Source organism: Lacerta agilis, chromosome 3, assembly GCF_009819535.1.
Source record: "Lacerta agilis isolate rLacAgi1 chromosome 3, rLacAgi1.pri, whole genome shotgun sequence".
Lineage (NCBI taxonomy): Eukaryota > Metazoa > Chordata > Lepidosauria > Squamata > Lacertidae > Lacerta > Lacerta agilis.
In genome coordinates this window covers 20,029,177-20,051,968 of record NC_046314.1, presented here as the reverse complement: position 1 = coordinate 20,051,968, position 22,792 = coordinate 20,029,177, and the positions used below count along the sequence as shown (strand labels likewise).

General features: G+C 41.3%; 1 protein-coding gene across 2 annotated transcripts in view; it reads left to right on the top strand.

Moving 5' to 3' along the window:
- The window catches only part of MCPH1 (microcephalin 1), a 102,442-nt gene extending 85,488 nt beyond the window's left edge, over positions 1 to 16,954 (top strand). For both annotated transcript variants that reach the window (XM_033142992.1, XM_033142993.1), the window contains 2 exons: positions 15,492 to 15,729; positions 16,854 to 16,954. In XM_033142992.1, coding sequence (XP_032998883.1) covers positions 15,492 to 15,729; positions 16,854 to 16,915 — 300 coding nt within the window. In that variant the 3' untranslated portion in view covers positions 16,916 to 16,954. The remainder of the gene's footprint in view (positions 1 to 15,491; positions 15,730 to 16,853) is intronic.
- Positions 16,955 to 22,792: the final 5,838 nt, after the last annotated feature.

Sequence of the window (22,792 nt, the reverse complement as noted above, 5' to 3'; positions counted from 1 at the left end):
AAATCCAAGAGACTGCCTGTAGTGCTCACATGTGCAATGGAGCTTTTCAGGGGGCCCTTCCCAACACAGCCATTCACAAGGTTTCCCTGGGGTAGTATTCAAGTTGTTTAAAACCTTTTCTTAAAAAAAAAAAAAAGTGTGTGTGTGTGTGTGTGTGTGTGTGTGTGTGTTTTAACCCACCTTGAGGACCTTAGGGTGAAGGGTAGGAAATAAACAAATAATTCCATAGAATAATGTCAAGACCAAAGTGGGATAACCAGAATGGGCATCCTCAAAACAAAATACAGTTAACCCATTTTAGTTTTCAGCATCCATTTATTTGCCCTGCTGCTTGACCTGCTATATGAAGTTTCCACCTTTTATCCTAATGTCCCAGGTTCTGTCCCTGGCTCTGGGTAGAGTAAACGAAAAGCTCCTCCCTAAATCCCCAGAGGGCTACTGCCAGTCAGTGTAGCCGTATTGAATTGATCTAAGACAGCCATGTGGTCTCATTTGGGAGCAGGCTGCATTCATTTAATGTTCGATATTTTACTAGGTTTTTATATATGCTGTAAGCCACCCAGAGTGGCTGGGGAAACCCATCCAAATGAGTGGGATATAAATAATAAAGTTATCATCATCATCATCATCATCAGTGCACTCTGCGTAGGGCTACCTTTGAAAGTGACCCGGAAACTACAACTAATCCAGAATGCGACAGCTAGACTGGTGACTGGGAGTGGCTGCCAAGACCATATAACACCAGCCCTGAAAGACCTACATTGGCTCCCAGTACATTTCTGAGCACAATTCAAAGTGTTGGTGCTGACCTTTAAAGCCCTAAATGGCCTCGGCCCAGTATACCTGAAGGAGCGTCTCCATCCCCATCGTTCTACCCAGACACTGAGGTCCAGCGCCGAGGGCCTTCTGGCAGTTCCCTCAGTGCAAGATGCGAAGTTACAGAGAACCAGGCATAGGGCCTTCTCGGTAGTGGCGCCTGCCCTGTGGAATGCCCTCCCATCAGATGTCAAGGAAATAAACAACTATCTGACTTTTAGAAGACATCTGAAGGCAGCCCTGTTTAGGGAAGTTTTCAATGGTTGATGTTTTATCATGTTTTTAATATTCTGTTGGGAGGCACCCACAGTGGCTGGGGAAACCTAGCCAGATGGGCGGGGTATAAATTATTATTATTATTATTACTATCATCATCATCATCATCATTTCTGGGCTCATGCCCAACTAAGCCACGATGTGCAAGCACAATAGATAACTATTTCATTGGTGAGTAAAGAAAATTGCATTAGTCCATAAACTACCAATTTTATTTTTGTGAGGTCTGAATTATTGCTGGTCTCACGTACATGCATGTGTGAATGTGGGCGTGTAGTATCTTGAACCCCCAAAAGTCTTGTAGCTCAAATCTAAACTCTCAGCTATTAATCCTGTTGTCTGTGCACAATTCTATTAGAATCACAATATGGTAACAATAAACAATATTATTTAGCAGGAACGGTTTGGGTGAACACCGCAGGGTAGCTGGAATGTACCAAACAGGCCGCAGCGGGGAATGTCATGGTATTTGACCCAGTGTGAATGCAGCTGTTTCTGTGATGGGTATAGGACTCCTGGCAAAGGCTTCGCGCGCTCTCACTCTCTGTTTTGGTCTGTTTCAAATAATATTTTATATTAGAAAAAAGAATGATAGAAAGGCCAATGGCTGTTGGCCTGAGCTCTCTTTGTTTATCGGAATGGAAAGTTACAGAAACATTTCCCAAACGGTTCTGACCTCATTCCAGTTTTTATGTATGTACAGAAAGTCACGAGGAGTGTAAATGTGAATTGGTACCATTTCTGTTGGATGCAGAGAACTCATAACTTTTATGGTCAATTAATATGTAAGAAGTTTATTAAGCCTGGTGAACTGCAGTTCTCACTGCAACAACTTTGACACTTTGTCCAGAGGGACGGCCACAAGTCAGTGTGACCTTCAGCAGACCTTCCAAGTGACCCTATTTTCCAGGAACTGTCCCGGATTTACAGAAGCCGTCCCAGTTTCTGATTTGATCCCAGAATGTCCCTCTTTTCCTTAGAATGTCCCTACTTCCATCAGAGAAGTGTTAGAGGGTATGGTAAAGGTAAAGATAAAGGGACCCCTGACCGTTAGGTTCAGTTGCGGATGACTCTGGGGTTGCGGCACTCATCTCACTTTACGGGCCGAGGGAGCCAGCGTACAGCTGGATCATGTGGCCAGCATGACTAAGCCGCTTCTGGCGAACCAGAGCAGCGCACAGAAACGCCGTTTACCTTCCTGCCAGAGCGGTACCTATTTATCCACTTGCACTTTGACGTGCTTTCAAACTGCTAGGTTGGCAGGAGCTGGGACCGAACAATGGGAGCTCACCCCGTCGAGGGGATTTGAACCGCCGACCTTCTGATCGGCAAGCCCTAGGACATCCCTATTTTCGTTGGAGAGATGTTGGAGAGAACATCTCTATTTTCATCAGAGAAATGTTGGAGGGTGTGCCTTAGCCTCCACAAAGGGTTAGCCAACCCTAGGCTAGAGAAATCTATACAGGTCAGAATCAGCCACATTATCAGCCTTCTGGACCCTGTGTACCTGGGGGATGCTATTCCATTTAACTTTTAAAAAGTCCGATTTTCAGAACTGGGAGGGGGAATTCCAGAAAACAGACAAGGGGAAAGGGGGGGGGTTGCTCATGACATTGTACAGGTGGCCCATAAAAAGTGCATGAACAAAGCATGGCTATTCCAAAGTACATGCGCAGCACTGAATCAAGCCGAAGGGCTGCACCACCATTCATAAAAAGTAAAGGTGTGCGAAACCACATAGGTGCAGGGTTCATATTTTAATATTTTCAAGTATAAAATATCTGAACAAATAAGGAATGATATGTGATAAATCCCAGTGCATTTCGAGTATCACTCTTCTTCGGGGAATCGGCTGAGGAAGAAGGCTTGGCCTGGATCCAACCCATTATATTTAGCAGGGACAGTTTGGGTGAACACCACAGGGTAGCTGGAAAGTACCAAAGAGGCCACAGCAGGAAATGTCATGGTATTCGACCCAGGGCAAATGCAGCTAATTCTGAGATGGGTCTTTTGTTGGCTAAGTCATTGCTCCTTCTTTGTATGTTTGAAATATTGTTATTGTTTTAATTCTAGAAGCCCAAAAGAGTGATGGAAGGGGTAATTGGCATGAGTTCTTGGTGTATATTGGAACAGTAAGCCAAAAAAAAAGAAAAAGGTTCTCAGCCAGCCCAAAAGTAGACGGTCTCTATCTCATTTCAGTTTTTCTGTATATTTGGAAAATAAGCTTTAGTGAAATCCATATGGGGAATATAAATAATAATTACTGGTGTGTGCATTGAATTCAGAAAATTTACACCTTATAAGTTATGGCCAGTTAATGTCTGAAAAGATGTGCCCACTACCTCCCAATAATCTGCTCTGAAGGGTTTGATGACCCTCCGGAACAGTACAGAAAGTGATGTGGGGTGGTTGCATCAGCATCATTTTATTTTCCTTTCCACAAAAAACATCATGCTCAAAGCGGCTTGCAACCCAGAAGCAAAGAATACATCTCAAGATCAACCATCGCAAGAACCATTTCATAATAACTTGCTGAAACTGCAACGTAACAGCAAATATAACATCCAAAAACAACATTTCAGTACAGTGGTACCTCGGGTTAAGAACTTAATTCGTTCCGGAGGTCCGTTCTTAACCTGAAACTGTTCTTAACCTGAGGTACCACTTTAGCTAATGGGGCCTCCCGCTGCCACTGCGCCGCCAGAGCACGATTTCTGTTCTTATCCTGAAGCAAAGTTCTTAACCTGAAGCGTTATTTCTGCATTAGCGGAGTCTGTAACCTGAAGCATCTGTAACCTGAGGTACCACTGTACTGTAAATATAACATGTCAGTTGCAATAGAAGTGGCAATAGAAAAAATAACAAGGGAGCTTGACACTTTGGTTTTGCCTTGGTCCTAGAAACACCCCTCCCATGATGTTGCTCACAGTCCTTCTCCAGCAGCAGTTTCTTAGAAGACTTCCAAAGGCAGGGAGTGGGGTAGCTGGGAACACCCCTCCAACGATGTTGCAAGGAGAAGGGGGAGTCTGCAGAAAATCATCTTTCCCCTCCTTCCTCCAGCGGCAGCCTTCGCTGCATCTGAATCCCTTTGGTGAATGCAAAGAGCACTTCAGTTTTGCCCAAGACAAGCCTGATACCAACCCATTGTCTTTGAGGAGGTGTCGGATAATAGGCAAATCCTGTCTTGAGTTGTTTTGTTCTTCAATGGCTGTTTTACACATGTGGGTCACCACTTAGTATTGCAGTCATGGATTGGCAAAGAAGCATGTTTGAGCTCATCTCTCCAGCTCGCCCTGACAAGCACATAATAATAGATAACTCTTCACTGGCAAGTAGCAATAAAAAAAAAGTTGATTATATATATATATATATATATATATATATATATATATATATATATGCATGTGTAACATGAATTCTTCTTCACTTGACTGTGGGTTTACGTCCCAAGCTTTGAATTGTGTGAAATCTGAATTTTGGGCCCATCTCACGGGGGAGAAGTATTTTGAACCAATGCAAGTTAAAAATGTAAGAAGAAGAATAGAATTATAGAGTTGGAAGAGACCCTGAGGATCATCTACTCAAAGCCCCTGCAATGCAGGAAAATGTAGCTGCCCCATACAGGGATCGAACCTGCAACCTTGGCATTATCAGCACCACATTCTAACCAACTGAGCTATCCAGAACACTCCTGCATCACACCAAAGGCCCATGTAGTCCAGCATGCTGTTGTTCTCATGGTGTCCAAGCAGAAGGTGGTGGAAGCCAGCCTGAAAGCAGGCCTTGAGCACCAACAACACTCTCCCCATTTTCTGTTCCCCAGCAACTAGTGTCCAGAGGCTTCCTGCCTCCAACACAGCAGCTAGTAGCATTTGAATCTCCATTAATTTCTCTAAACCCTTGTACTCTTGTAAAAGTCTTTCATAGATTAGGTTCATCGATTCCAAAGACATCCACCTGAAAGTGTGTTTAGGATTGCAGCCTTAGCTTGTATTTGGAATATAATAGTGCTGTAGTTAAATCAACTGCAATTCACTGTTTGTGTAACTTTGCGCATCAATCTGTTTGAGAAATGACCCTTCTTTACTTTGATTTTTAAAATTTTACACGTAAATGAAAGGAACTTGACATTACCTTCAAATGTCAAAGCAGTATGTGTTAAAGCTTCTGATACAAAATGTGTGAAGATGAGTGTTTATCTTTTGGGTCGAATCCTGATTCCTTGGTTCTTTTAATAGCCTATATTCCACAATTTACTGCTGCTTTAGATAAACAGCTGGAGAAACAGACCTTCGGAGCTTACTATTTATAGTTGTCTTAAATCTTACAAGAGAAAAACCGTAGTTCGTTAGTGTTAGGCAGCTGTTTAGGAATCTTTATTGGCTCTTCCTTATCATTCATTTAGAGCAGTATATCTAGCAATAAAAATGATCATAAATCTGCTTTGCATATTATGCGGACAAAATTGATTTTTCCCCCCTTAAGATGTTAGTCCTGTTTTATATGGAAGGGAGGACTGCTGAATATTTAGACTAGAAATCTGCCTCACGCTATAAATGTTCGCATATCTGTTGGACACTCATAAGTTTTGAACGGACAGAATTTCAGCTGTGAGTCTCTAGAGATTTTTTTTCCCGAGAAACTTACATGTTAAACCTCTAGACACAAAGCTAACTTGCACTCCTTGTTCTACACATGAAGGGCAATTAATTATTCCTGTTGTATCTGCAAGGTGCACAGAGATGTTTTCCAGCCCAAGACAGGAAGAACATTCAACAAATGCCTCTTCTCACTCACTGGCGATAAACAACGCAATAATGATAATGAATTTTCTGCCTCCTTCTGCCCAGCAATGTGCTAATGTCCTATATGAAGAGACATATGCACAAACCAATACCAGCTCTCTTTATTTCTTCCCAAAGATTATATAGCCCCATCTATATGCAGTTATTATTAATTATCATTAATTTAATTTATTGAGCCTGCCCTACACCCTGAGGTCCCAGGGCAGCTTACAACAAATAAAAATAAAAAGAATTCCATTTCTAAGGCTGCTCATATAAGGTCTCGAGTGTATTCCTCTTGTTAGCCCTAAAGCCTGCTACCTATCAGTCTCAGGCGATGACAAATTTTGTATTCTGAGCTGATTATTTTCCCTCCCCCACTTCCTACCATGCATCCCACCCATAGTTAGCTAGTATGAGGACCACCAAAAGGTGGGAGTATGAATAATTCAGAAGAATGCTGCTCATTTTCATTTGCTTGCCTTTTCATGGCTCCCGGCATTTGCAGGAAGCAGATTTATATTTCCGATTGGCATGCTTATTAACATGGGCAGGATTCCTGTGCCTAGCAGGGGCTTTGCCTAATAAACAAGGGAGCAGCTCTTGGGTGCGTTCAGTGCATATCTCCTCTGAATAGTGGGGCATGCGGAGACATGGATCAGCCCAGTCCCTTCAAATGAACGGGCAAGCCATTTGTGCTTGAAACAGTAAATTGGATTTGATAAAAACAGTACAGCAGGCAGTCTTTTTGCGTGCATCAATTGACGCATGGCCACCGACGTGTAGGTGTAGCAGCAGCAAGATGCGTACACGTTAACTCAGTGAAGTTGAGTTTATTTAAAGAAAACAAAGAAAACAACCAAGCCTCTATACTGGAGCTCCCTGCTCTCACGACCTCTGGCTACTCTGTTGATGACTCATCTGAAACTTCAGGGTGGTTCCTCTTCCCTTTAAAACCTCGTGAGAACACCATCCTCTTCCGCCTCCTCTGCGATGACAATTTCCCTTTCTCTTGCACCCCACCCCTCCTGCATTCCTCTGTGGTAAGAGGAGCCGGTAAAGGCTCTGACAAACTCCTTTCAGAGATATTCAGATTAACCCTGGACTGTGCACTTCCCTCAGTCTTATCTCCTGCTGTATCCATGACAACCTGCTCTCCCAGCTCTTGGCTGCTGTCCCAGTCAGACAGCTGCAGCTGCTGTCTACTCGGCTGTAACCTGACAGTAGGTCCTTTTGGACCTGGAAGAGGATGGAATGGAGGGGGCAAAACAGGGTGGAACAGGGGCAGAGCAGGCTTGTGTGCACTCTGTCAACATGTGTGGGGGTCAGGAATGGAAACCCCTGTCAAAATGGTCTCGGCCTATACTAGGGTTGCCATATTTTGAAAAGCAAAAAAGAGGATGCATTTGCCAACTTCTGCTTTTAGCTATGGATCTCTATTATGACACTCATTCTACATACCCATGAAAAAGAGAACATGTCCTGGAATAAAGAGTACATATGGCTCCCTCGGCCAGTAACGTGAGATGAGCGCCGCAACCCCAGAGTCGGACACGACTGGACCTAATGGTCAGGGGTCCCTTTACCTTTACCTTTATGGCAAACCTAACTAGCTCAAACAGTGTAACATTCACTCAAATTCAAATGCTTGAAGGCTCCAATCCTACAGACACATATCTTAAAGTATGTCCTATCAAATACAGTGGGACTTGCTTCTTAATAAATACGTGTAGGGTGATTGCTTTTATAGCCAATTATTTTATTTTATTTTCCCCTGCTGTGTTATCATTTGACTTCAGAAAAACACATATTTAAACCAGCAGTGTTTTGGTTCCTGAATGTGATAGATTGTAAAATTCAAAACAAAGATATTTGCACATGCTTCCTTGCTTTATGTTTTCAGGTGTTATCTTTCCAAAAAAAAAGTTAGATTGCTGGGCTTGATATCTTCTTCTTTCATCTATTGCTTGTAGGGAAGTGTGTGAGAAAGCTGCTACTGAGAGAGAAAAAGCTTGTGATCCCTAAAACCACCCATCTCGCCTTACCCCTGAAAGGGATTCAAAGACCTTGCATTGTACTAGATCACCTATTAGGAGTGTTCGCGTGTTACATTCAACAATAGTTGAACTGTACAAATCAACAAGTATGCACTCTTTCACACAACACTTGAACATTTGTAGGAATGAGTGCAACATGTGAATATGCTGGTGGTTTTGTAGCAGTAGCGGTTGCAATTGCATTTCCTATAGCTTTGCTTTTTAAAAAAATGTGCCCCCAACCGCCACTTAAACCTAAAAAGGATGATTTGTTCATACATAATGATTGCAATGTTATTTTTTAATATACTGTACCTTGTATCCCTCCCCCTGCCCAGTTTAGTAAATGCAGTGTTACTGAAGTCTGGTTAAAATGACTGACTATAGATCACTCACTCTCTTCCCTTTGGAGTCTTCCACTCATCCTCTCAGTATGTTGTTTGTTTCCCCCATGCACCCCCTTTCCTTTCCTTCCTTCCCCTCTTTCTATTGTTTCCCACCTGCTGTGATTTACATCGGTTTGTGTCCCGTGGTATCCTACTGCTGATGCAAGCTTAATTCATTGAGTGGAGGCTTCCATCAGTGGAACAGGGAAGGCTGTGATTTTTGCCAATCTACCCTCCACCTGCCTCTAATGCTTTCCCAAAGGGCCATCAAACCCTCTGAAGCCCATTGGTGGTGCAGAGGGAGAAGGAATCAAACGAAAATTACCTCCATCCCCATGTATGGGAAATGCATCCAGAAGACAAAAATGTATTGAGGAGTTAGTGAACTGACACGGTTACCCTTCCCGCCTCTGTTCCTTTCCCCCTTCCCTCAGCCTTTTTAAGATTTTTGATGGTGTGAGAACTGTCTTCAATGTCCTGAGAACGTTGGGAGGAGGTGAAGCCCCCCACACAGCTGCCTTAATCAGTTGTGGAGGATAATGCTGGGTAACTTCTTTGATGTTGGGCATTGTTTTGAGAAAGTGGGGCATTTGGAGGGGGTGGCTAATGGATGATCTGCACGTAGCCAGTCTTGGAAGCCACACAGGCTATCTATAAAATCGGACGGTTTGGGCAGAGTTTCTTTGAAGCTCGTGCACGGACTGATCGGCCGCAGGGCAGTGCAAACTGAGGCTACCTGGAGGAGATGCTTTGCCGCTTCTTGAGGGCTTCCAAGTGGCAGATTGAAGTGCTTGCTTCAATCTTCAATCTTCTCACTCACTTGTGTATTTTATATCACTTCTGAACCACCTTGCCTTTGGCAAGACACCCCAGTCTGTTGATGGAGACCCCTGCTGCCTCTAAGAGCTTCCTATCAACAGGGTACTAGAGGCGTTTGTCAACATGTAGTGGAAGATGCCTCTTGGACCAAAGACCAGTATATGGCCTACTCAGTTCTGTAAGTCGGTGTATCGCGTTTCTGGTGCTGTATAATAAACAGTTTGACTTTAGTGTATAAAGTGTTCTGGGAGCATCTCTGCCCACCTAAAGCAGAGGTAGCCTATGCAATTGCCTCCAAATTTTGTGGAATGCTGTCAGCCATCATGACTAATGCTCAGGGATGATAGGAGTTAATGTGCACAACATCTGCAGGGCGCCATGTTGGCTACACCTATTCTAGACCATCCATATGGCAAAAGTCGTTTTCTCTTCAAATTCAATAAGAGAATTAACCAGTGCAATGTTCTTTCAGATGTTTGCTACGTCTGTGATGAATGATGCTTGTTTTTCTGGGCTCTTTAATTAGAGTGTTTCTACATTTGCCAAAGAAAATGTTGGAAGGCGGACAAAAACTGAAAATTATTGATGTAATAGCTTATTTGTAAAGGAAACTGAACTTGTTTGGTATTTTATTGAAACAGGAAGTTCAGCAATCCGTCCGCAGGACTAACAAAAAATTCTCAGGTGCTAGTTGAGTCATCTGTTGTTGAGCGCAATCACATTCTCCCCTGATTTGCTTTTAAAGTTTAGTGCAGTTTTTTAAGGAAGGAAATTAAGCGTGGATTTGTAAATCTGTCTTCTAAGAGCTGCCAGCTGAAATAATTCAGCACTGTAAGCACCATGTTGTATGGATTTCTGCTAGACCTTTCTGTTTTAATACATGCCAGGATTTTACAGGTTTTCAAGTTTTCGGGGTGGGGGGGTGGAATTGCAAAGAATGCAAGAATTAGCTTTAAACTAGACGTCAAACTTGAAGTTTGAAGCTGGTTCTTAATTCTTTGCCAAAACTCATGTTTATTCATGTTGACCTTGATGCCATTGTTTCCTAACAGCCTCCAATATTGAAAGACCTGTTCTCATTCCTTGCATGTCACTGTGGATGTAGTTTTAGCAAGAACATCTTTATTCAGAGAAGTAGCTGAATGACTTCAGCCTTTAGCTTTGAATCTGAAAACTTAAGAAAGGTGAACCTATGGTGGCTAAGACCATCCTAAAGCATGAAAAAGTAGGGTATGGAGGTTTTTAAAAAGTTATTTGTAGATTCCCAAGAGGATGGTGTTCCCTTCCCATCACTTATTCTAACATTTGCAGCACAAATGATGCCTGAAATAAAAAGAAAATGTTTGGCACACTACGAGGTACTGTTACGCGTCTTAATGGCATCTCAGCTAAAATTAAAGAATAAAGAATGTGCCCGGACTGTGCTTTTAATAATTGTAGTTTGTTTAAGTAGAACAGAAGGTCTAGCATAATGCGTATTTTGGGTTAATAAAACTTAATGTAGTATTCCATTTACGATGAACTTTGGGAAAGTAATCTTTGGGGAGCATGTTTGCCAGGCTTTCGCTTTCAACAATCTTTCTGATAACTGTTATTATTGGAATAAAAGCTCTTTCAGTTTCAGTGCACCACAGTAATAAACATACAAATGTTGCAAGATTGAAAAGACAAAAAAGGGTTTCTTCATTAGAGAAAAGCTCCCTTGCAATCGCCATACGAATTCTGAATTCATATACAGGTATAGCTTTTAGAAAATCACTTTCATCTAGAATATAGGCACACGTACTTCCTTCTGGTAGAAATTTTATTTGCTATGCTGGAAACAGTGATTCAGACATTTTCAATATGAAATTGAAAATTTGCCAGACAATAGATTCATGTGCCAAACACTTTCACAGAGCGTTCCCACTGGAAGGTTGTATTTCAGACAATTATTGAAATTAACTTTTCTTATCAGTGTGTGAGAGTATTAAGGCTTATCTTGCAACATACAGTGGAAAGGCACATTTTAGTTAAATTCTCCGTGCTCTAGTTTATTTTCCCTCCCCTTTCTTCTAGGGCATGGAACATACTTGAATGATACAAACAAAGAGAGGCAATAACTAAGGAGAAAATACACTTAATATAGCACATTAGTTTTCAACTGGGAATGGACAAATGGTGGAACAGCACTCTTGTCTTCCCTTAATTTCTTATTTGTGAATTTAGCCTGTATACACCTTGCCTCGAGACTTTATTAAGTATTATAATGGATGCTGATGTAATCTCACAGCTTTACATTCTAGAACTGTAATATGTGAGTTGCTTAATATGATCTGGATGTGCAAGAGAGTGGTGGGCCTTTTTGAAAGAACCTGTAAAAGAGTAGTGGGAAATAATTTATAATGAATTGAAAAAAAGGTTTTAAAGCACCTTTCCAAAAACAAACAAAAACCAAAAAACAGTCCTTTTAGTTGGGGATAACTCAGATGGAAATTCCCAGGTGTCAAAAAAGGTTATTTATGTATGCCACTATGGCAGCCCGTGTTCTGTTAGCCCCAAAATGGAAAATGAGCAAGGTCCCAACCAAAGAAGAATGGCAACTTAAACTGATGGAATATGTGCAGCTTGCAGATCTAACTTATAGAATAAGAGAACAAGAAGAACAGTCGTTTAAAGAAGATTTGAATATATGGGGGAAATTGTGTACACTCGAAATCGTGGGCAGTATTAAGATAAATTCAACAGTGTAAATAAGTTTTGATGGAATACTGAATGGTTTAGTTTATATAAAATATGCAGGGATTTATGCTATGCAACATGAACCATGGAAAGAGAAGAAGGGAAGTCATTGATATTTTAAGGTTGTTTAAATGAATACTCTAAATTGTAAAACAGATATATATGAGAGCCTTTTTGATTGGACTCATCTAGGAACATCTTACCAACATCTTACCAACCCAAGTTGGTAAAAGACACTCCTTCTCACCAAGGATACCTGTGGCTTCAGTGACCGAGCTAAATCCAGTTCTGGCTGAAACACTACCCAGGAGGTAGTGTTGCAGGAGGAGGGTAGACTGTCAAAAATCACATGGCTTGATTGGGCATTGGAAACCTCAAAGTGTCCAGCAAGCAACTCACAGAGAAAGTCTCTGAAGTATCCCGTCTTTCTTTCTGTCTGTCTTGTAATTTGTGCTGGCCTTCATCATGCATGTAAAACATGCACAGTTATAATTTTGGGTGTCATACATAGAATATCATACAAACAAAAAGTTGGCCTGTGTATGCTACTGAAAATGATGCTATTTCACAGCTCACTTCCCTGGTGACCGATAGCACATAGGAATGACCACCAGACAGGGATGTTACAAGTGGAAAGAGGGTTGTTGTTGTTGTTTTCAAAATTATAAACTTAAATATGTATGGACAAGTGGACTAGTAACTTCCATGGACATTTAATTCTGCATGTGCCTTTTTGAATGTGGGTGGACAGCACCACACAGGAAACTAGACTTTTCTGTCTGGATTTTCAATTTTTTAAATATGACAACCCTAGCGAACCTACTCTTGTTGATGTCACCTTTTCAGGTGTTCATAGTAGGTGCAATATGGGAAGGGGAATGGCAGCCTCATGCCCTGACCTACAGGTATTCATTAACATTTGTGTGAGAGTTCTCACAGCTAGAAGAATGGAAGTAGATTAATATACTATCCTAAACTCATATATATATATTACTTGATTGCTGCTCCATTGATTTAATGGAGCAAGGAAGCATACCTTTTGATTGCTTTTAAATGTGAACAATTTCTGTGGAAACTGAAGTGCAGTGTCTCTTTCAAAGGATCTGATTGCCAATTCCAATTTCAAATGGACAACTCGCTCCATAGGCTCTGTTCATAATCTCAGTACTAGCCATTCCAGTAGTGCAGCATGTAAGTATGGTATTTAAATGTACAACAGCCCTTGACATCATGGTTTAGAACCTTTCCTCTTTGGCATTTCCTGATTTTACATCTTTATTGTGAAACATAAAATAGAAGCCATTTCTTTTTCCTTGTTCAATTTCCTTGTCTGCTCGAGTACATTGCCAGTACCACTGGAACCACTGTGAAAACAAAATGACTTTTTGTTATGACCACAACAAATAAAAGCTTTCAGGAACAATGTTGAACAAGCAGGAATACAGCACACTCTTTAAATCATGTCCTCCAAAATGTGTAAAACAGCAGGATTACAAAGCAAGTTACATTGTGTGTATGTTCCTTCTAACAAACTCTGGCTCTGGCTGGCTTTTAACATAAACAGAGCTTGTCACTTCTAATCAGCTTCAGGTTGGAAGCTTTAGCGCCGCAAAAGCGATGGGACAATTTTAGCACAATCTGGTTTGATTATTAATTTTAGATAAAGCAAAGCTAGATTAATGTCTCTTGCAGATTGTTTTACTTCTCTTGGATTTTGCTGATTAGCCTAAATAGGCAGCATGGGAGACTATTAAGATGTCTCTAATGGCAGAGAAATGCTATTTCGACTAATTGAAAAGTGTATAAATTGTATTTATCCTGAGGAGGTTCTAACATTTTAAAGAGTGCGTACTTTGTCCATGTTAATTTAAGCATTTAACCCGGGGTTGGAAAACCTGTGACTCTCCAGGTGTTTTTGAACTTCAGCTCCCAACACCACCACCAGCCACCAACCATCACAACATCTGGAGGGCTACCGCGTTAACCGTTTAACCAGATCACTTTGTATTTTCACGAATAAACATTTTTCAGTTTGTTAAAGTCGTTGCAGAGACCTCCCTTTGGCAACTTGGTGCCCTCCAGATGTTTTGGGCTGCAACTCTCATCATTCTATCAATATCTTAACCACAGCTTCAAGATCAGACTCGTGTTCCTTCTCTGTATCCTCTCTCTGGTATGAATTCCAACTCCCTTCCAAGCCTGTAGCTCACTATGATATGTGCACCGGTACTAACCATGGTTAATATACTAACAAGTATTCCCAGTACAGTATCTCAGGGCATCATGCATGGTTCTCTGCCCCTTTCGGGTGAAAACAGGTTTGGGTTAGGAGACTTTTGCTCCTTCTTTCTCAGTAATGTCTACACTGGCAGGTAAGGCTGGGAGAAGCACCATGCCTGAAACCCTGGAGAGCCACTGCCAATCCGTGTAAACCAGATGTTGACAACCTAAGGCCCATGGGCCGGAAGCGGCCCATGAGGGTGCGACGAACCTCCCTGCCAACTACTCTTGTGCTCAAGGGAGAGAAACACATTGTATTCGTGTGTGTGTGTGTGAAGAATACTTGTTGTTCAACTGTTGCCAACCTGACAAGTAAAGATTTATCTTCAAGCTTGTGTAAGGCATCTGTTTTATCACAAATAGCTAACAGAATTCACCTTTCATGCCACGCTAAATCTGTTGGCCTGGGATTCAGTTTATCCAAAGCCCACCCTCCTTTTCCCCCAGCACTCTCCTAGACTGGATCCCTTAACTAACCAGCCTAAAGCGGGTTTTTGTGAAAGTGGTAGATCATTTGCCGCTTAACTCTCCAGCCTCCACTTTACTTAGGAATGTTCTGTACAGCCGCAATCCTATCTTACCTGTGGGGTAAAATCCACCAAGCGCAGGGGAATATACTTCTGAGCAAACACATATAGGCTTGTGCTGTTAGGTGGCTATGCTTTTGGAATTCTGACACATTGTTCATCATATTATTTATTTAGAAATTTATTATGAGCCTTTCAACTTTTATTTTTATTTTTCCCACATGCTTAAGTTTGTCCAGAGATTCATTCTCTCTCTCTCTCTCTCTCTCTCTCCCCCCCCCCCTCACACACACATAGATATATATATATACAAACACACAAATGAGCAAAAGTGTTTTATGATGGAGTTCATATCCTGGTTATCTATTACCGGTACTTGGGCAATAAATGAATAATTCAGTGACCAAACTGCAACAGCAGTATTTTTAAAAACACTTTCATATATGTAGAATCTTTATAATTTGCAGAAATGGAATTCAGACATTGCATTAATATAAGAGTTACACTTTTTATTATTTATTTATTTTAAAAAGAGGGCATTTTGGTTCATTTAAATAAATATCTCTGTGTGTAAAATATATTTTTTTAAATGGGTCGATTAATATCAACGTTGTCCTGACTTTGTTTTCTAAAAATTATAGAGCCCTCTATCAATGTCCTGTGGGTCTCTTCTAGTCTTAGGTATGGGACTTTGGTATATAACTATCACAGTTACCGGTATATCTCGGCTAGCTTTAACTCTAAGACTCTGCATTGGTAGACTTCATGTGCACATGAGCTCTAATCCGCAACAATGCAATTTCTAAAGAGTGCATCAGAATAGTTCCTTTTTTTCTCATCAAACAGATCTGCAGATTTCAACGCTACCTTCCAAATAGAGAAGTTCACCAGAAACTCTTTTCAAATCATCCTGCAATGTTCATATCTCCTGCTAGTCAACCACCCCGTAAGAAACTGTGTGAGCTGGTACAGCTTTGTGGGGGGAAAGTGTGCAAAACTCCCCGCCAGGCTAAAATCTGCATTGGAGAATGCAGGGTTAGAAAGTACATGGACATACAGTGTTTATCGGAAAAATGGATTCTAGGTAAGTGATCTGATTATTACTGTTTAACATAAAGCCATAGCTGTGCGTAAGCAAATCTGCACATCATCCACTCCCATGTTAATTCTCCAGTATACAACATGCACATAGAGCTGTCTCACAAAACTAGTTCTTCCTATGTACCAGAAACGATGGCCCCTCCTCATCAACCACACACAAGCCCTCCGTAATTTAAGGGAAATGTGAATGTGTGAACTTGACAGTGCATAGATATTGCTTTTCTTATTTCAATATCCATAGTCAAACACCTTCCATTTTCTTTGCGCATAAAAAATCCTGTGACTATATCCACATAACACTTCCGCCCACAACGACATTTCCCCATTGGATCACACATGTGTGTGTGGCAAAGAAGAAGCCGTGCCTGCTGGCACTTAGGAAAAACTGACTGTGTGACCCAACTGCTGCTATTTGAGCTGCCTACCAGTCTAGTTGGGACGCGGGTGGCACTGTGGTCTAAACCACAGAGCCTAGGGCTTGCTGATCAGAAGGTTGGCAGTTCAAATCCCCGCGACGGGGTGAGCTCCCGTTGCTTGGTCCCGGCTCCTGCCCACCTAGCAGTTCGAAAGCACATCAAAGTATAAGTAGATAAATAGGTACCACTCTGGCGGGAAGGTAAATGGCATTTCTGTGCACTGCTCTGGTTCGCCAGAAGCAGTTTAGTCATGCTGGCCACATGACTCGGAAGTTGTCTTCGGACAAACGCTAGCTCCCTCAGCCTATAGAGCAAGATGAGCGCGCAACCCCAGAGTTGTCCACGACTGGACCTAACGGTCAGGGGTACCTTGCCAGTCTAGTTGCATTACTGAGCCTGACTATCCCTACACATTTATGTGCATGGAAATTATGAGTGGGCCTTACGCTGTTCCACTTTCTTCTCACAGTGTGTATAAGTGAATATTCAGACTGAGGAATCCTGCAGTTATCTGAATGCAGGATCTCCTTTGAGCTCAGTCTTGAACCTACTAGGCTAGGTGGGTTCAACATCTAGGCTGAAAGGTGATTCTCCCATTTGGTGTGCAAATGGATCTCCCAGTTTAGTGTCTGCATCTATGCAAGTCTGTTGGTCCACTCTAAATAATATCCTTCATTTCCCATCCCCACAGATTCAATCACACAGAACAAGATCTGTCCGCCTGAAAACTACAAATTTCGGAGTAAGTTTTAGCATAAACAATGCCACAATCTTTAGACTTCATCTAGCAAACCGAGCAACTTCCCACTTCATAAATGTATTGAAACATGCTTACTTTTTAAAAAAAATAATAATGCAAGAACCTTCAACATTAAAGTGGCAAAGGACATCTAAGCCCTACACTCAGTCTGTCCAAAGATATAGTCCATGATTTCAAAAAAAGACTGTCTGAACAGTGAATGAGCATCACACAGATGTAAAGCCAAACAGCAATCTGGTTTCACAACCATGTTAGCGTCACAAATGCTACAGTGGGCTGCAAAGAGATACTTTTGTTTATTAAATCCAAGCCTATAAAATATGAAGACGGGGTAGATGAATTTCTAACTTTGCCAATATTTTTGCTCTTTATGTGTATAAAATTTTATTTGCTCCTTTCATACAAATGGCAATAGAAGACTCCCTGCAAATGAGGAACCACCTTTTACAGACAAGCATATGAACCCCTTTATTAGGAAACTTGCTGCCAAGACAGCAATATATCATAGACTGAAATAGAAATAAATAAAAAGTGGCATGTGAACACATGGTTCCCAGTAAAGAGCAGAATATGATATCAAAAATTATTCTTAAAAGTTTGTGTATCATGATCTTCTAGACCTCTCATAAATGTTTTATGCACAAAAACCTGTCATCACTAATTTATGTAACCCAACATACCAAATTGATTTTCTCATAAGCTGTCTTGAAATGAAATTTCAAGTCATGTACAGTGCAACCTCTTGGGACAGCTGCTCGTTTTTATTAGGTGCATATGTAACAGACTTTACAGTGGGAGAATAATAAAGATATTTACAACAAATGTATTTAAATGACGGAGACTGGTCAACTTTGCTTTAAAAAGACATTTTCTACTCGCTCGATAGCTGTGTCAGGTTTTATGCGTGGAGCTTCTTTGTTAAACAGCTCTGATTTTAGCCAAATGCAGGAACATTTGACAAATTGGGAGTCACCAGAGTTTACACTGTTGGCACATGGGTGAAGAGCTTTTTCATATACTGTAGATAGATAGATAGATAGATAGATAGATAGATAGATAGATAGATAGATAGATGCCAAGATCCTCAGAGATCCTTACAAATAAAAATCTCCTCCTGCAGGGAATACTTGGCCCATTTCACACATCGCACAGCAAGAAACCAGGTTTGCTGCCAAGCATACAAGTCGCTTTAGCCAATCTTAACTCCATATTGACTGCATCTGTCAAGATACTGGTTTGTTGCATTGACACTTTTACGCCCTTAAAAATGCAGTGTATGAAAAGGTTCTTGGTTCTCTCCTGTAGATGGAGAGATGTGTGGAAACATTAATCCAGATTGCATAATCTTATCACCCTCTTCTGCGTTTCACTGGGAAACCAGTAAAGAGGCAGAGTTGTGGGGTGGGGACACTACAGTAGAAAGCAATATTAAGGAATGTTCTTCAGCTGCAACTCTCTTCCCAGCCCATGCTGGCTGGGACGGGCGTTTTGGCTAAGATCAAGTGCAGTATCTGTTCTTATCAGTTTAATGCTGGCTGGGATGGGTGGGAGTTGGCGTCCAATAACCTCTCAAGAGCCACAGGTTTCCCATCCCTGCAGTACAACGTAGGACCTAGTAGAGGAACCCTGCATCAGTACTGGGGTCTGTGAAGTGAGAGAAGCATAGCTATTGGCCAGCACTCTGAACCAGTTCCCCAAAGCTGTCAGAGCATCCCCATTTCCCAAAAGCTGCCAGAGCTTTGCATCAATAGAACACTTCATCAAGGAGTACGGCAAGGGATTTCAGTAGAGCAGAGCTGTCTACCTGGGCCTAGGCTGTCTTTTAGTCGGATGTTGCATTACATTATGTTTGTATCACTGCTGCTTGCTCGAATGACAAAAGCAGGCTATCGGAATCCAGTGGTAAGTTCTACCAGGCTATAGATACCTTTCTGAATGTTTTCCACATAGATTTGCTCAGTGCTTTTTTCTGGGGGGGGGGGGACACACAGAGTTACTCATACCCCTAAAACATTTAGTGAATCTAAGTTTGTCCTCATTGAGGGACAGTATTTCAATATGAGTAGGGAAATGAGAGTCCCCCTAAACATTTTTAAGGGGGGGAAAGCATTGGGTTTGCTTTACACGTCACATATATATTCTTGCCATGGCTGTAGGATTTCAGTGCTATCATCAAGAGACATTAAGGTTATTACAACCCAGCACTTAATATCATTCCCTGGATGAACATCATTCAAACACAGATCAATGTTTGCAGAAATTCAATGAATTTCAATATATATTAGCATATGGACTGGCATGTAGCTGGTTTGGAGTTGAGGTTTGTGGGGTGCCAATAGCATTGTAGCATTTACAGCTTTCAGTTTCTGGGGAATGGAACACTTTACACTTCACATTTGGAGTTTGCCTACAGGGCCAGGAGCAGGAAACTTTCATCACCCACCTTTCCTTAAGAAAACCATTATTTCCAAGTACCTATTTCCATTTTCTCGCCATTAAACTACTATATGGGTTCATGAAGTTCAATAGGATATATAAGAAGTGCACTAAAATATGGCTTTGCAACACAATCTTGATACCAAAAATATATCATTTTTTTTCTGTTCAAAGCAATTATTATTATTATTTATTTCATTTCTATACTGCTTTTTATTTTAAGGAAACAAAGCTCAAAGAAAGCTACGTTAAAATATCAAATAAAGCCATCCAGAATAAAACACTGCAGAAGAAAGTCAAATATAAAGTATAAATCAGGACTCTCCTGAAAGAAACTTCTATATAGGTATCTCCTAACAAGCATATGTAGGATGTCAGACATAAGAGGAAATACTACTTCTCCGCAGAAGGGTCTATTTTATTGTTTCTTAAATAAATGGAACTGTTCCCTGACCTTTTAATTCCCCATAACTGTTTTCCATAAAATATCACAAGAAGCAGAAGGTATTAATACTTAACCTTCCACCTAACTGGGCTTCCTGAACTGAAACAACTGTTCTGTGAAGACAGTGTTCTAAATGCCTCAATCCATACACTGTACTGAGGTCCTTTTCATCATAAAGAATAACTTCTTCCATCCACAGCAGCTAGTAATAATGATAATGAGCTTGCCTGGGGATGTTTGATGGCAAGGCTGAAAAACTAATAAGTGGGTGGAGCTGTCATCTCATTTGTGGCGCAGGGTTTTTCCGTTATAGAGGCCCCCAGGCAGCAAATATCATGGATAACAAGCTAGTAAACGATTCTTTGACTAAAGTAGAAGGAATCTGCAGCCTCTTCCCTGGGGCACAGATTTGTTTAGGTATGTATGCCTCCTTTTTCTTGTCGCGTTCTGGACAAACCTTTGAAGCGACCGTTTCTACAGTAAAAAGATTTCTTGAGACTGCTGCTGTTGGCCTTTTGCTGTGTTATTTGGGGATTCCAAAATAATATTACTATTAATACAAAGAAATTTCAGAAATAGACTGGAAAGAGAAGTGTCTGAATTGCAACTAATCACCAAACTTAAAACCATGGAGAGACCTGGTCTGAACAAAGACATTGGATTCTTATCTCATTATACATAACAAAGCTATCTTTAGCCATCTCACCCCTTGCCTTTCCCTGCAAGACTACACCTATCAGCTGATCACCCATTCCCACCACCCTTCTGAGTAATACCCCTCCCCACTCCCTCACTATATTTAAGGATCTGGTGACTTCTGTTTCAGTATATCTGAAGAAGTGTGCACGCACACGAAAGCTCATACCAAGAACAAACTCAGTTGGTCTCTAAGGTGCTACTGGAAAGAATTTTCTATTTTATTATATTTGGGGTCAGGAATAATACCAGCACCCAGTGAACGGCTAAGCATTTTTACAAGCAAAACATCTGAACTGGAGGTGAGTTTCCAAGTGCATTCTGCAACGATTCTGGCATGGTCCCACCTTGTTCCATAGGGAACAGTATTCTCCTATATACCTGTCTGCAGATGCCTCGGGATAAATTATTGGAATGAGAAGTCTTCCATCCACACTCCCATGTATGTATACAGGGGCTGCTCCTTACGGAATTGATTTGCCTTTATAGTGATTCCCTATGCCGATGTTGCTTAAATTTAAAATGAATCCGGAAATGCTTATGAAGATAAAGTCTGGAAAGCATAAACAGATGTGCTGCCCAATCGCTCTCTGCTTTAGCCACCACACTGTAAGCCTCTGCAATGTGCTGTAACAGTTAATGTGGAACCCTAGGCAAAGAGAGAGGGGCAGAGCAATGTCTGAGCTGTATAAGTAGTTGCTGAAATCATTATGACAGGGGAAACTTAAAAAAAAAAAACCAAAAAACTCCCAAGCTCCAGATTAGAAAATAGCATGAAAAGCTTTCAGGCAATATGGGAAAAACGGTGGTCCAGGATATTAGCTTTATAGCCTTCATTCATTAAAGAAAACAGATTGCGTGTACACGTGCATCACTTTCCATCCTGTGACCAGGCAGTCCTGTGTCAGTAGGAGCTTAGACTTGATATTCATATCAAGGAAGTTCTCCCACCTTTGTCCAGGCCATTTCCTCCCTGTTTGTAATCCATTTCAGCTGGGGTGCGTTTGATATTTAGATGTAAATTTCCTGCGTCCTGTATCACGCAGTGGCATGAATGATATCATATTTTGAAAGTATGTAAACATCAAAAATTCCTGAATTGACTCATCACAAAATGAGTTCATTACTTTCTGTTTTCTGCATAATTTTGTTGCTGTGAATGATCCTCGCTGGGATAAGTCGTTTTCATTAGAATGTTGCTCGGATTTTTCTGGCTACCTCTGAGACATCTATAGTGGTATAAACCTAAATCCGTTTCCACATAACAGTGTTGAATAGTGAAAGGCCCATTCAATATAATGAAATAATTAAGAATTCCCTTATTGCATAGCTATTTAAAATGCCCAAGCATTGCAATTTATAATGTATAGTGCTTATCGGGCACATTTCAAGCATTTAAAAGAGCAGATACTATCTCAGTAATCCTTACAGCAGCCTTGTAAGTGATTTTGGTATCCTGCACATTACAAGTAAAGGTAAAGGAACCCCCTGACCGTTAGGTCCAGTCGCGGACGACTCTGGGGTTGTGGCGCTCATCTTGCTTTACTGGCCAAGGGAGCCGGCGTACAGCTTCTGGGTCATGTGGCCAGCATGATTGGTGAACCAGAGCAGTGTACGGAAACGCTGTTACCTTCCCGCCGCAGCGGTACCTTTTTATCTACTTCCACTTTGATGTGCTTTCAAACTGCTAGGTTGGCAGGAGCAGGGACCGAGCTATGGGAGCTCACCCCTTTGCGGGGATTCGAACCGCCAACCTTCTGATCGGCAAACCCTAGGCTCTGTGGTTTAACCCACAGCACCACCCGCACATTACAGAGGGAGGGCTAAATATGAGAAAATTTCGACTTTCAAAAAACCCCACAATAGATTCATGACAAATAGGAATCAAACCATGAGTTTCCTGGTCCACATTCTTAGTTGCAAAGTAAAAAATAAAAAAATCCTTCCAGTAGCACCTTAGAGACAAACTAAGTTTGTTCTTGGTATGAGCTTTCGTGTACATGCACACTTCTTCAGATACCAAGAAGAAGTGTGCATGCACACGAAAGCTCATACCAAGAACAAACTTAGTTGGTTTCTAAGGTGCTACTGGAAGGAATTTATTTTTATTTTTTATTTTGTTTTGACTATGGCAGACCAACACGGCTACCTACCTGTAACTGTTAGTTGCAAAGCTTTTACTAGTTTAAAGGGGGAAACCTTGTCAGGTGTCCAATGATGCTGACTTCTGATGTTGAACCTGAACATGCAGTCATACCCATTAAAAATGGGTCCTACTGAGGATCACTAGTTT